The sequence below is a fragment of the Dama dama genome, chromosome 10, assembly GCF_033118175.1.
Source record: "Dama dama isolate Ldn47 chromosome 10, ASM3311817v1, whole genome shotgun sequence".
Lineage (NCBI taxonomy): Eukaryota > Metazoa > Chordata > Mammalia > Artiodactyla > Cervidae > Dama > Dama dama.
The window spans coordinates 39121617-39137316 of NC_083690.1; the positions used below are offsets into that span (position 1 = coordinate 39121617).

At 41.2% G+C, this 15700-nt stretch overlaps 1 protein-coding gene across 3 annotated transcripts in view; it reads left to right on the top strand.

Annotated features, from left to right (window-relative positions):
* The window catches only part of RNF216 (ring finger protein 216), a 115768-nt gene that overhangs the window by 17970 nt on the left and 82098 nt on the right, over positions 1 to 15700 (top strand). For all 3 annotated transcript variants that reach the window (XM_061153705.1, XM_061153707.1, XM_061153706.1), the window contains exons 5-8: positions 378 to 454; positions 5858 to 5960; positions 7580 to 7744; positions 12925 to 13039. In XM_061153705.1, coding sequence (XP_061009688.1) covers positions 378 to 454; positions 5858 to 5960; positions 7580 to 7744; positions 12925 to 13039 — 460 coding nt within the window. The remainder of the gene's footprint in view (positions 1 to 377; positions 455 to 5857; positions 5961 to 7579; positions 7745 to 12924; positions 13040 to 15700) is intronic.

Genomic DNA, 15700 nt, shown 5'->3' on the forward strand with positions numbered 1-15700 from the left:
CATTCTTCCCTGGGGTTTTCTCACCTGGTCTGCTGGATCGTGTGCTTCTTAAGGGTATATATACACTAGAAAGTGCCATATTCATATTTAGGTGCCCTTTGCTTGGGCTGAGATGCTCAGTATTTACTGAAAGAGAGAAAAATGAATACATAGAATGGAAGCAGAGGACCAGGCGGTCTCTAGGGACCTTTTTCCATATTCTGTGTAGACAGATAAATCTGGGCACCTAGTGTGGAATTTTAAGCCAGACACAAACCTGCTTTATAGTCCTTTTCTAACATTTAGTCATTTCGTATACTTTTTGCTATCTGATTTTTATCACAATTTGAAATCTTTCTAGGGGATGACATATAAATAATGTATTTATTCCTTCCTAGGAAGTAAGATTTCCTGATGTAGCAAATGGGTATGTTGAGGAAATAATTCATTTGAAGAATTACTATGATTTGAATGTGTAAGTATACTACTGTGCCTTTTTTTTTTATTGTCGTAAAATGTACTTAACATAAAAATTTACCATTTTAATCATTTTTAGGGTTTTCTAGATGGCTCAGTGGTAAGGAATCTGCCTGCCAATGCAGGAGACTCAAGAAACTCAGATTTGATCCCTTGGTTGGGAAGATCCCCTGGAGGAGGAAATGGCAACCCACTCCAGTATTCTTGCCTGGAGAGTCCCATGGACAGAGGGCCTGGTCGGCTGCAATCCATGAAGCCCCAAAGAGTTGGACACAGCTGAAGCGACTTGGCGTGCACACGCACGGCTGTTTTTAGGTGCACATGCGGGGCGTTAAGTGTGTCTGCATGTTCGCACAGCTGCCACCACTCTCCATCTCCAGAGTGTTTTCATCTTCTCACACTGAAACTCCGGAGCCCCTGGCAACCACTGTTTTGCTTTCTGTCTCTGTGAATTTGGCTTCTCTAGAGACCTCATGTAGGTGGAATCACACAATATTTATCCTTTTATGGCTGGCATATTTCAGTTAGCATTATGTCTTTTTTAATCATCCTGTTAGAGTTCTAATTTTAATTGTATGCAGGCTGTTTTCTGGGTCTTACAATCATGTATGGTTACAGAATTAAGATGTTTAGTTAATTCTGAGCATTGATACTACATCTGTCTTGCTCGGGGCTTCCGCAGTGGCTCAGTGGATAAAGAATCCACCTGCACTCCATCCCCTGGAGGAGGAAATGGCAACCCACTCCAGTATCCCTGCCTGGGAAATCCTATGGGCAGAGGAGTGTGGTGGGCTACAGTCTGTGGGGTCGCAAAGAGCCGGGCAAGTCTCTTTCTGCTTATACTCTTTCACGTCCTTCTAGTCTCCAAATGTGGAACAGTTGTAAATTTATAAAGAACAATAGATATTGAATTTAATTATATTTTCAACTGTTTAATACAGATTATTTTAATTAAAAGAGTATTCAAAGATTGTATTATGTACCGTAGAATTCAGCAGGGGTGTGAGTGGGAGCTGGCTGCCATGACTAAGAGTGAAGGGCCCTCTTTCTGAGATTAGCAGCCCAGAGGAGATGCTTTTTTCTGATTCATACCAAGGCACTGTTGGTGCCATTGGTAGCCCTGTCTCTCTCCTCCATTGAGGGGCAGCCACTGCTTTCAGTTTTTTAAACCAGGTTGGAATCAAGGTTTCATAATGTGTTTGTTGACCTTTTTAGCTTCTTAATCTAGTATAGTTCCCCCCCCTTTTTTTTTTAACAGATTTTCCCCCCTATAATCTTTGAACATAAAAAGTTGAAAAACTATAAAATGAATACCCTATATCCACCATCTAGATTATTATCTGATAGTCTGCTATACAGAGGATTTTGCTGTTTTCCCCCCTCTTGCTTGTTTTTTAAATTAGTGTAGACATAAAGGTTTTGTATAAGTGGTGTTTTTATAATTATATACATTAAATAATTTATAATTATTTTTCATTTTGATAGTGGATTATCCTAAATTTGACCAGTAGGAGCTCTTAAATTAATAAACTTTAGAGCAGTTTTAAAGTCATGGCAAAATTGAACAGAAATCAGTACAGTTTTACAGTGAAAAATATCTCCTAGACTTCCACTAAACTAAAAAATAACTAATTTTTTTTAATGTACCTTCTTAGTTCTTGGAATGAAAACATACTTTTTTTCAGAGCAAATATGAATTTGGGTTTTTAATGAAGTAATGTTAAGTGAAAAATACTTTTCATTGTTTTCTTCATGGTGTTAATGATCACCTTTAATTAAAAATTATTCTATTGAATTTTCCTCTTTGTTAACTTTTCTCCTCGTTATTCTCCTTGTTCATAGTTTCACTAATGTTCTGATAAACGTTATTCTACATTATTCCATATTGTAATTTCCTTTTTTAAAATTACATTCTAGATCCTGAAACCCTGAAGTTAAAGTTTAGAATCAGGGATCATAAATAGATTCATGATGCTTGAAACATATTTCCAAATAGCTTTCCAGTGGTCTGTGCTCACTTGCTCAGTTGTGTCTGACTCTTTTAGTAAATTTTAAAGTAATCCTTTAGAAATTTAGCATACTTTAATTTCCCTCTCATTCTATAGATGGATATATTGTTTTCTAAATACCTACAAGGTTAGTTGTCTGTGGTATCAGTAAAACGTGATCAGATTGACAGATCCTGTGGCAATTCTGTCCTCCTTCCTCCTCAGTCTCGCGCACATCCTGTTCTCTTGAGACTTAATGACTTTGTCCCTTATGCATCACTGAGAAACAGATATTCATCCTTAAAGTCTTATTAATTACAGAGGAAAGGGAGTGTTCACTAATTGTATTGAATACTTTCAAACATACAGTCTGATTGTTTTTATGTATATATCATTTATTTATTAGTTTATTTTTTATTGTACTGGGTCTTTGTTGCTGCATAGGGACTTCCTATAGTTGTGACAAGCCTCTGGAGGCTACCCTTTGTTGCAGTGCTTGGGCTTCTCATTGCAGTTACTTCTCGTTGCGGAGCAGAGGCTCTCTGGTGCTCAGGCTTCAGCAGTTGTGGCGCATGGACTTAGCTGCCCTATGGCACATGCAGTCTTCCCGGACCAGGGATCAAACCCGTATACCCTGCATTGGCAGGCAGATTCTTATCCACCGTACTGCCAGGGAAGTCCTACTGTTTGATTTTCCTGACACTGTTTTCCTTTTGTCCCTGGACTTTTGAGACTGAATTGTTAATTCTCACAACTAACTTAAATGTTGATCACCAGTCCAGGTTGGATGCATGAGACAAGTGCTCAGGGCTGGTGCACTGGGAAGACCCAGAGGGATGGGATGGGGAGGGAGGCGGGAGGGGGGATCGGGATGGGGAACACATGTAAATCCATGGCTGATGCATGTCAATGTATGGCAAAAACCACTACAACATTGTAAAGTAATTAGCCTCCAACTAATAAAAAATAAATGGAAAAAAAAAAACTTAAATGTTGTTAATGTAGGGCTGAAAGGAGGCCCAGAGCAGAGTTGAGCAGGCTGATACTCTGTGGGGCTGACTCTCCAACATTTTGTGTACAGTCTTTATCACCTTTAATTGTAACCAGCTGGTCATTTTAGTCGGAGAAGCCTGTTACCCAGTGAACCTCCTGTGATGGTAACCTGCTCTCTTTAAGAGTTTACCCACATATGATGCAACTTAAATTGGATCGAGACAGCAACAACTATTAAAGAACAAAAGCTAGAAATATTAGCTTGGCTTACTTAGTGGGAGTGCTTTCTCGAAACCCTTTAGCTTGTCAGGTCAGATCAGACATGAAAGAATATCAATAGGTGGGCAGATCTGAGTTCTGACAAGCCTCCCGCTGCCTTTGCCCCAGGCTGTAAATATTAATGTATTTGGTTGTAGCATATATCTGTAGAAAGGAAACTCTGTTCTTAATTATCTGTGCACTGAATGTCATTTAACTCCAGGAAAGTTGTGTTGGTGAGGGTAGAGGAGATTTTAAAATGGAAATGAATTTTGACAGTTCAAAGTGAGAGCCTCTGATACCCGACAGGTGGAATTCCACATCTTGCATCATGTTGATACGAGAAGTTTTTCATAGTGTTGAAAATACAAAATGAGTTGCTAAGAAAAGAACTTCTAAAATGGGTTTAGAAAATAGATTTAAAAAATGTATAAAAATAGAAATTTTTAAAGGATGAGATTTTAAAAACTCAAAACAGGAGTTTTAATGCTTTCTTCCAAGATCATCTTGCCTACACCACATTTGAGCCACCTGGCTTCATTCATGCATGGCTGTTCTATTCTAAGAAAATTCTTGTTTATTTGACCTTTTTATTCTTACTCAAATTCCTAGTTTTTGCCCCTTTGTTGGCCTGTGATAGCCACACTTATCTGAACATTACAAACAAATAAGGTTGAAATGGAGGAGCTGTTCCACACCTGGTTTATAGTATGTCCAGGTGTGCATGAGAAAGGGGTTGTTTGGAACTCCGTGCCTTTCTCTACAAATACTGTTCTTCATGGTGACTGATTCTCAGGTACCCTTCAGAGATTGTGTAACCTGTGGTGCTCATCAGTTTGTACTGGAACAAAGAGTCACCACCAGTGACCATGGTTTTAAAGGGAAATGTGCTCAGAATTCTTGAGGAGGATGTCTCCCCTTGCTACTGCTGTAATATGAGAAAGGGGTTTTCCCTCTGGTGCCTTCTGGCATGTGTTCCAGAGAACTAGGCGTGGTGACAGGAAGAGAGCTTAACGAAGTGCACGTGGGATTCCTGCAAGTGATGATGAAGAGAAGGGTGTTGAGGGGTGCTTGACCGGTCCTGGAGCAGGAGAAGGAGGGCGCGTTGCAGTTGGGCCAGTGCTGAGGGTCCTGAGGGGGTTTGCACAAGAGGCATGCCTCCCCAGTTTTCAGTCCCTGAACACTGGCACCTGGTGAGAAGAGGAACAGGAAGTGAGCACTTTTTCTCTGACTTCTTTCTGCTAGACCTGTATTAGTTAGAGGCTGTATTCCTGACACTGGACAGGAGAAGACCTGGGGAGAGTCATGGTGGGGCACCCTCGAGGCAGTCTGCAGGAGAAAGGAAGAAGGCTGGAGTAGAGGGGAAGCCCCGCTTGCCCTGTGACTGGGCAGCTTTCTTGCTGCTGAAGTGGCTCATGCTCCACACCCCCAGCTGTCCTTGTCACTGTGGAATATCCCAAGAGCACAGAATGTTGCCACCTTTGGTTTTTATAGGCTGAAGGGCCTTGCTAGTTAAATTTGTAAATCTGGGCAGTGTTAACATCTTACGGGTTATTTTATTCTCCTCATCCTTACTTTTGAAAGATTTCATGGTAGTGATTAAAAAGACAAGGCTGTGATTTTGGCATGGAGAGAGTTTTTTCTTAAGCACACATGGTCTGTTCCTTCAGCCTTCCAGTAAACTGAGCATCCCTTACATCATCATGGGGATTGATTTACCATAGGGTTAAAAAAAAGTACTAATGAATTATCACAGGTCTTTATGTTCTGTTTATTAACTCTTAGAAAACTATTTTTAATTGTGAATGTGAATACAGACTTTTTCCCCATCCCTTATTTGTTAAGTCTTCCTGACAAATGATAGATACTTTCATCTAAATTCTCCAGTTCCATACAGTTCAACCAGTAAGAACTAGTAGAGAAATTTCAGAGGAGTTTCCCTTTATTAGTATGTGTATTGCTTTTCACATTAGCAAGTAAAAATAGAAATTCAGTGTAACGTCTTGTTTGTTCATTTGTTTTTCTGATCTGCAGACATTGTCATTTCCTGATAGGTCAGTTACAATGTGACTGGAGATTTTATTTTCATACATTATGTTTGAATCAGTGAGCAAGTATGGCATTTGGAAGCAGTGTGACAGTAACGTCATTTATTTTTACAGACTTTGTAATTTTCTTCTGGAAAATCCAGATTATCCAAAGAGAGAAGACAGAGTCCTTATGAATCCCAATAGCAGCCTGCTTGCCAGCCAAGATGAGATGAAGGCAAGTGGTACTCTGGGTTTGCAGTGTCTACCTGGAAATTCTCTCCTCTTTGCATCATTTTTAAGGGAATAAAGTCCTTTGTCAAGATAGATTTTTTAAAGACTATCCAGGAAAATAGGTTTTTCAGAATACATATTTTAGTGGGACTTCCCCCTCTGAGTCACCTTGAGTTCCGTATTTGACTTCTTTCATTGTAATTCCATCTTCCCTTCCCACAAAGAATTAAACAAATCCTCCATATCTTTAATCCTACAAAGCAAGTTCCTAAGATGAATCAAGAATTGGCCAGAACTCTTTGTATCATCTTAGGGTTTAACATTTTATTAAGAAATTTTCAAACACACAGTAAAACCAAAAGAACTTTCTGTTGATTTCCTATATACACACCAGCCAGTACTATTAAAAGTTAACATTTTACTGTGTCCAGTTTGTCCCATATCCATCCCTCTGTCCATCAGCACATCCCTCTTATATTATAACCCACTTCAGAGCGAATTGCTAAAACGTCAGTACTCTGCCACATAAATACTTTAGCATGCATATTGTTGCCTAGAGTTTAATATCTGTTTTTCTTTTTGAGTAAGATTTATATACAGTGCATACACCTGTGTAACCAAATCCTGTGTTAAGATATAAATAGTTTGGTTTTTAAAAATCTTAATCATTGTCTTCATGTGTGGTCCAGACTAGCATTTAGTATGTTCAGTGTTTGAAGGAAAGTATAGTTCAGAACTGCTTCGCTGGTCTCTGTTGCACCATCCTCCCACTTCCCACAAATTCTTTTTGACTGTTTCTTTCATGTATGGTTATTACTCATTTTATTGCTCTTCATTTTATTGCACTTTATAGATTTTACAGTTTTTGATTTTACAAATTGAAGGTTTGTGGCAACCCTGCCTTGAGCAAATCTGTCAGTGCCATTTTTCCAACAACTTTTGTTCACTTCGTGTCTCTGATAACATTTTGGTAATTCTTATGATATTTCTGACTTTTTTATTATTATTATATTTGTTATGATGATCTGTGATCAGTGACCTTTGATGTTACTATTGCAAAAAGATTGATTTGCTGAAAGCTCTGATAATGGTTAGCATTTTTTAGCAGTAAATTATAGAATTAATTGAGGTATGTGCATTTTTTTTTAGACATAACACTGTTGCACATTTACTAGACTACAGTATGGTGTAATTTTAACTTTTCTAAAAGTTGGGAAACCAAACAATTTGTGTGACTCACTTTATTGTGATATTAACTTCATTGCAGTGGTCTGAAACCAAACCTACAGTATTCCTGAAGTATGCCTGTATTTTGTAGCTGGGGGAAAAAAAACTCAGTTTTTTCTAAACATTTTGTGAAAAGAAAATGACTAAAAAGTTGTGTTCAAACCCCCAACTATATTTTTTCATAGTTCCAACTAGCAAAACTAGTCTCCAGACTCCAGACAGCTTGTTTAACCGCTCTGAACATCGTTTCTTCATCTTTGTTCAGGGCTGGTATCCTCCTTTTGAGTAATTAGTACAAGTCAGATTATTCTTTTCTTTAGTCAGTAATTCTTCAAATGATTTCCCCCTGGAAATGCACTGTCTGGCCTCTAATGTTGTGCCTCTCTCTTGTTTCAGTTGCCTACAATAGACTTTTTTGACTATTCTAAATTGGCTCCTCTTGACCAGCGCTGCTTCATCCAAGCTGCTGACCTCCTGATGGCCGACTTCAAAATGCTTAGCAGTCAGGACATCAAATGGGCCCTGCACGAGCTCAAAGGACACTATGCAATCACCCGAAAGGTGCTCTACTTGGTCTTCTGGGGGGGGTCACACCTCTTGACTCCTTCTTCCCGTGATAACAGGATGAAGAGTTCAGCTTGCAGAAGTTGGGATGGTTTATGATGGCAAAGAGCTAAGGAGTTTGTCAGGGTGAAGATATGTAGACAAAGATATTTGCTGATCAGAAAGAACTGAATGAAAAGAAACACAGGTTAGAAGCAGGAAAGTTTTGGTGTGACAGTGAGGACATGCATTTCCCTATGGAATGTGGAGTGGAAGGGTGTGTTCCAGTGCTGTTCCTCCCTGCTGTGCTTTCTGTCTTGGGGCTGGTCCCGCAATCCTCCCCGAGATGGCTCAGTTACCAGTTAACATGAGGTAGATTCCCAAGGGCCAGGAGCCCAGCACTGCCCAGGGAGTGGTGGTTTGCTTCAGAAGAGAGTGGGCAACTCCTGAAAGCTCTCAAGGTTTTTCTTTCTTTCTTTCTTTCTGGCCTCTAAATAAGATTCCACTCAAGGGCCAGATCTTAGAAGGGTGCTGGTCACTAGTGAGCAGCAGACGTGCTCCATTTAATGCAGCCCACCATACAGTGGCCCTTTGATGGAAGCCAGGACAGAAGAGCAAGCACCAGCAGGCCCTTGACCTGTTCCTCTTCTCTCCTGCCTTTAAATTGGTTTCTCTTGCTGAAGTTCTGGTGACTCTTAGCAAACAGTGTGCTTTTCTTTCCAGAAGACAAGCAAATGTGGAGTTACTTTACTTGTTAAAACACCCACTGGGTCTTAACCTGAAAGAAGGTGAACATTGGTGAATGTGTTGAGTCTAGGACCCTTCCACCTTTACCTTGATAAGATCCAGGCATCTGTTGGCAAACTCCTAATTACAGGTTCATTTTAGTTAAAAATACTCTGAAGAGATCACAGAGATAATGCCTTCTATTTCTGATAGATATTGCCTTCTTGTTCCCCCTGCTAAAGAGGGAATATCTGCACTGTCATTCAAAAATGAATGAGCTTCCCCTCTCCAAATTAATAACCTTGAGAAAGAAAGGGCTTTTTCATCTTTAGGGCCCTGTGTGGCATCTTTATTGATCCTGTGGTGCCTTACACATTTTCTGAGCTCCCAGGAAGCCCAGAGGAAAAGTAAAAGGGTAGCAGCAGGAGACAGCTCCTGTGGTCTGGAGGTGGGTTGGTCCTCATTGGAAATGTCCCTGCCTACGTCCTGAGGTCAGTAAAAGTGATTTCGCTAGCAGATGCTTCTCCACATTGAAGGTATGATCATCCCCCAGCTTGTCGTTATTTGGGTGGAAGTTGTAGAGTTTTATGGCTCAGTTCTTGTTAATAGCTTCCATATCCTTTTCCTCATTTGTCTGGCCCTTTATATTTTTTGTGGTGTCTATTTGTTTGGGTGGTTAATCTAAGATTTTACAGGATTTTGAAAAGAGATGGGTTGGGCTACCTGAGTGAACATCGGGTATTTAAGGGGAAGTAATGTTTGACAAAAGCTAAAATCTGATGTGCCCTTTTAGAACGTCTCCCTGTTGTACACACATGGTGCACAAGACTTCTGCCTTGTAGGAAGTCATACTCACATGGGCAGGGAGGTAGAAGACACACCCGCAGGGGCTTCCTCCTTACAGCAGTGGCATGTCTTCTCTGCACCACTCCCCAAACATGGTGACAGCTTAGGGAAAGCATGCTGACTGAGGCAGAGTCAGTTCTCCGTGGATTGCTGTTTTTTACCCTGTTTACTATAAACATCAGACACATAAAGAAGTAGAGATGGTATTGTAACAAGCCCCTGCATACTGTCCCTCCCCTTCAGCAGTTGCCAGCTCCTGCCCAGTCTTGTATTTCCACCCTTACCCACCTACCCCTACCTGAAGTAAATTCCATAAGCATTTCAGTATTAATTTTTAAAAGATAAAGGCAAAGATGAAATAGTTTAAAATCTAATCAAAATATCATTATCACACCTTAAAGATTAACATCGTCAGATATCCAGTCAGTATTCAGATTTTTCTGAATATGTCATAAATCTTTAAACAGCTTGTTTGGTCACAGAATTCCAAGTAAAATATGTTTATTGCATGTGGCTGGTGAGTTCTTGCAAGCTCTTTTTCTCCTTTGTTTTTCCTTACTGCTTATTTGTTGGAAAAAAACTGGGTTGTTTTATCTTATAGGCTTCCACAGTCTGAGTTTTTCTGACTGCACCCCTGCATTGTAATTAAACAGTTCGTCTGTTTCCTATAAATTGGTTACATCCAGAATCTTGATCAAACTTAGATTTGATTTGTCGCTTGTATTTTAATTCTAGTTATGCCACTTGTTGGTCTTTAACTTGCAGAACTTCATGCCTGCTGCTTTCTCCATGCCTGCCTTGTGACTGTCATCTTGGGATTTTCCTTCACCTTGCCTTTTGACAAAGATAAATTTTCTTTATTTTGTTGAGTTCACCAAAAAGTTCGTTCAGGTATTTGTGTACCATCTTACAGAAAAACATGAACCAACTCTTTGGCCAGCCTGGAGATCCTGACAACTTTCTGTGTCTTGCTTTACACACTCAGACTTGACTGATGGTTCGAGTAGATTGATAATTTCCCCTCCTAGTTTTTCTCAGTAGTTCTGCCACAGATGTGACTTCCTCTTTCTTTCAGGCAGGTGGCTGAGTGCCCGCCGTAGGTCACACATTGGGAATGTCACAGTGGACATACAGGTTTCTTCCCTCATGAAACTTAATGCTGGTGGTCAGGGCCATCTTTTTTAACCCATCCTTTAGCTTCTGTTGTCTGAGGTGGTCATTCTCAGGGTCTTACCCAGGCTTCTAGATTTCTCCCTCCGTGTACTTGAATGGTCACCTTTATCTCCATATCGCTGTCTCTGGACTTGACCTTTCCACCAGGCTCCACAGAGGAGTCTCTGTCTACTTCTCAGCTTTTACATCATCAGATGCCAGTTGTCGTGTTTTTAGGTCATCCCTTAAAGGAAGTTTGGCTGCTGTCACAGATGCCCTGAAAATTGGAACCGGTCTGAATCCTTGATTGTCAAAACTAATACTTTGGGTATTTGATTTGTGAATTACCTCATTTATAAAATGCAAGTCATAATAATTTGTCTTGCTCCCTTTCCTGGGTTTTAGAGAACAGCCCTGATTCAAGGGTGGGGTATTTACCTGTAGATAAAATTTGGTATAAATTAGTAGTCTTGCAACTGAGTACAAACATGGGTGCCTAAGAATTTGTGGGGAATACCTTATATAGTGGGAATTCCAGAAAGAAAGAAAGCAAGGGAAGAGGCACTGTAGCTGTGGAGGACGCTGATCAGAGATACAGAGAGGTAGCAAGATGAAACTTGGTGGAGTCTCACTGAATCTAACTGAGGACACAGTGACGCCAAAGAGAGGAGCTATAGTTCCAAGACTGGCCTGAGTCCTGTCCTCACGTTAATTAAGATTTGCCCTTCTCTGTAGCCTTGCTTCCCTCTACTATGTATAAATAATAACCTCCTTTAGAGGATTGCGGTGAGAATTAAATGGCATAATTAAGGACTTGAAAGGGCTGCATGCAGTGCTTAGCTTATAGGCGGTGCATACAGCAAATGTCAATTCCCTTCTGATTTCCACACTGAGAAGCTTTGAAAAGGAAGGGAGATAAGGAGATAGGTTAAGATGCAGGGCTGATCCTCTGTCTTAAAATACTTGTTTTGTTACCATTTTACCACAGGGATGCACAGCTGTTTAAGATAAACAGCTTCAGAAGGTGATTTATTAGCAACATTCCTATAACACATGCACATCCCTGTAACCCTTTACTTACCAAATGAGTATTAGATCCAGACTGCATGTTGCTGAAGGTACACTGTCAGCTGTTGTAACAGTCCCTGTTGTAGAGGCTCAGAGTCTAGGGGAGGAAATAACATGAAACAGATCACAAATAAGTATGTAATTACAACTGTGATAACTATTCTGAAAGAGTACATAACTGGGGGGTGGTCTGAGAGGCTCCAGGAGGGCCTCTCTGAGCAAGTGACATTTAATCATACCCCCTCAGTGCTGCTACATAAGCAGGAGGTCAGTGGGGGGGAGGGTAGGGCGTGGAAGACAGGGGTGTCATTTCCTGGGATGAGGATTCCCATAGAAGCGCTAATTTGGAGGAAAAGATAGTGAATTCTGTCCGGGAAATGCTGAACTGCCAGCATGCTGGGTGGGCCTCAGATTCCTGAGTAAAAACAATTCATTGAGTGGCTGAATGGACCAAAAGTGGGGGCAGTAACGGACTGGAGAAGGGGTTATTTGAGATTGGTCAGCATATGGAACGTGACCTCACCCACATGGATGAGGTGCGCCTGAAGAGACTGTCAGGTGAGAGGAGAGCCAAGGCTGCCTGGAGGACCTGCAGCGTGGAGACGAGGCAGGAGGGGCAGAGAGCGGGGCAGGCCACGCTGGCATCACCACTGAGATCCCGGGAGGCGAGGGCCGAAGCGGAGGCACTGGCCTTGGCCCCGTGTTAGGGAGGTGAGCAAGTGGAAAGGTGGGGTAGAGGCCAGGGTAGAGGGGCTGCTGCTCCTGGGAAGCGAGGTGATGGTATGTGCAGATGGCTCTTTTGATCAGCTTGGCTACAAACAACAGGGAATAAAGCAGAGCTGGTAGTTGGAAGAGGAAGGAGGTCTGGGAGGGAAGGTTTTCTTTTAGGATAGCAGAGACTTGATCACCTTTAAATGCCTATTGGAAAGATATAAAAAAGGAGAAGCTAAAGCTGTGGAAGAGAAGGGAGTATCTCTGGCATAAGCATTTTGCACTCCAGTGTTCAGTACAAAGTGGGGAAGTGAGTGAAAGCAGCGAGAACATGGGGGAAATGGAGGCGGGATTGTTGACCAGAGAAACGCCATGTAATGTGGTGCCTGTGGAACGTGACTTGTAGCCATTTGTTACATTGTCTAACCTGTGCTTATTCATGGACACCTCCGATGGTTTGCCTCCTCATGCACCTCTTTATCAGTCAGCATCTTGGTTCTGCCATTACAGCAGCAGTTGAAAGAGAGAACGAAGTAAAGAAATGCTACCTGCTTATTTTGCCACTACCTTTTCTGGTAAGCCGTATAGGGAAGGTAGCTGAAACAGTGAGTCACAACGAGATTTGGGATTGCCTGTGTTTCACGTATTCTTGTGTCCCATTTACAGCAGTAACCTTTCCCTTTCTCAATTTTTAGGCCTTTTCTGACGCCATTAAAAAATGGCAGGAGCTATCGCCAGAAACCAGTGGAAAAAGAAAAAAGAGAAAAGAAATGAATCAGTATTCTTACATAGATTTCAAATTTGAACAAGGTAATGGCCAAATGTGACTGTTGCTGATGGGGTTTCCAGAGCGGTCCCGTCCTGCACAACCCAAAGGGGCCTCGTGGTGCGGCTACCTCAAGCGCCCTGTCACAGCAGTCTGAGGACTGTCACTGATGCGACTGCTTTGATGGCACGGCAGTATTTTTAGAAAGTGGCTGCATTTGTCATCTTCTTTCTGCTTAGGATACACCACGAAAGGAAAATTGTGTGTAATGTTAGAGATTTGTGTGTAGGGACATTTTTAAGCTTGAGGGGAAGATGGGTCTTGAAGGTTTGACAGGAATTAACCTTATGACTCCTTGGTAGAAAGTGGACCGGTGCTTGACGGCTTCCTGCAGAGGAGCCATGTGCACACCTGAGAGGGCGGGTTCTGCGCAGCAAAAGCCACGCAGCTCTTAAGTTGCCACATAACTGTTTAAAGTTCTCCTATTCATGTTGATGAAATAACTGCTGAAAGCGCTTTCGAAGAGGTTACTTCCGGTCTAATTCCCCTCCTCACTGCCACCCTCCCAGAGGTAAACTTGCTCAGTTTTGCAACAGACTTGATCTTAGTTGTTTGTGTCCAAGAAAAGAGTCCACTTCAACTTTTCCTGTGGATTATTTCATAAATGTTTCCCTTTCCTCCTGTTTGTCTTTCTGTTACACATGTAATTAATTTCATAACTTCAAGTGTGCCTAAATGGAAAGTCCATGAGATAGCTATAGAGTTGGAAAGTATTTGAATTTCTTTTTAGATCTTTAGGATCTGAAAGAAAATGTCCTAAGTTCTGACTCTGAGGTCACCACGCTGCTCCGTGAAACAGTGCTCTCCCCACACGATGTTCTCACAGATCTGTGGCAGAGTGAACGTGAGGACAGTGTGTAGGCAGCTTTTCATTCTGCTGAGTTTATCCGCGTTTAGACTAGGCATGCCTAACTAGGCATCCTAACACGTAGTCATTCAGTATTTGTTTCTGACGTTCAGTGATAGAGAAAAGGAAGCATCACGTCACAGGTGGTCTACTCCCTTCTTGGTCAGCTGTGTCTTGTAGAAATTTCTTTCTTTGTATCAAGCCAGGAATGTCCCTCCTGAGGTTTCCTGCCATGGTTGTAGTTCTTGCCTCTGAAAGGATTTAAACTCTGTTGCCTCTTCACCTTCCCAGTTGCCCTTTCTGTCTTTCTCTAACTTGTCTTTATCTCTCTGAGAGGTTGGGTATACGAGGCTGGACAGAGTACTCCAAATGAGGTCTGCTCTTTCGAGGCAACAGCTGGAGTTAGGTTTTATAATTTCAACCATACAGCCTGAGAACACCTTAACTTCTTAAAATCAAATTATGTCCTGCCTTTGACTCACATTAAACCTTCATCTTCTTACCCACCTTGCTTTTTAAGTCACAGACCTGTCAGTTTGATGGATCTGATATTTTTCACTGTGAACATCACTTCATTAGTTTCAGCGCATTCTTTCAGGTATACCTCTGAAATATATATATATTTTTTTTTTTTATTGCACCGCACATTATGTGAGATCCTAGTTCCTGGAGCAGGAGTCAGACCTGTGCCTCTGGCAGTGGAGGTGCAGAGTCTTAAGCACTGGACCACCAAGGAAGTCCCAAGATTCTGATTCTTAACTTGGTCTTACCAAGATTATCTTTAAGGACACTGAAAGTTTAGAAATAGAAAATACACTTGATTTACATTTATATCTATGACTTACAGATAGTCTTCTTTTGAAAGGGGTTTATAGGTATGTAAGCTTAGACTCCTTCATTTGTTCCAAGAATCCCATTCTTTATCTTTTCAACTGTTTTCCATCCAAGCAGTACTGTTGGAGCTGTACATGAGCTGGCAGAGAGAGGCCAGATTCTCCCTCCGGGGTCCTTTTTCACTGCTTTATGGGCCGACCACCACATAGCCTCTCATGAGGAGGGCGGGTAGAACTTGGATGTAAACGGAACATCAGTAAAAATACAGCATGTCCCCTCTAGCAAGGCTGACAGAAAAAAGATGCAAATTGGAGTTACTCTTCTTAGGGGCTTTCACTGTAGACCCTACAGACATCCAAGGAGGAATACTGTGGACATCTTCATGTACGTAATTTTGACAGCCTAGATGAAATGGACCATTTCCTCAAAAAACAAACTGCCAATGAACTTACCTATGTAAAATAGATAATTTGGATAACCCTATAGCTGTTAAGGAAATTGAATTCATAATTTTAAATCTTCAAAAAGATCTCCAGCTCCACTTGGTTTCACTGGAAAATTCTTCCAAAACTGCTCCTAAGCAGATGACATGATTGTAGATATATACAGCTCCAAGGAAGTTTAGTAAGGTTGCAGGGTGAAAGGTCAGCCTACAAAAACCAGTGTACTCACGTGTCTGTATGCTAGCAGTGAGCACATGGACATCAGGGTTTTAAGTGCAATACCATTTAAAGTCATTTTGAAAAAACTTAATACTTAGGTGTGAATCTAACAAAGCATGTATGGGACTTGTGATGAGAACTACAAAACACTGAAGAAAAAATATAAAAAAAGATATAAATAAATGAAGACATGTACTATGTTCATGGGTTGGAAGACGCAATGAAGATGTAAATCCTCTCCAAATTGATAACCCATGCCTAGTGTGATTTCTGTCAAAATCCCAGCAAGATTTTTTTTGCAG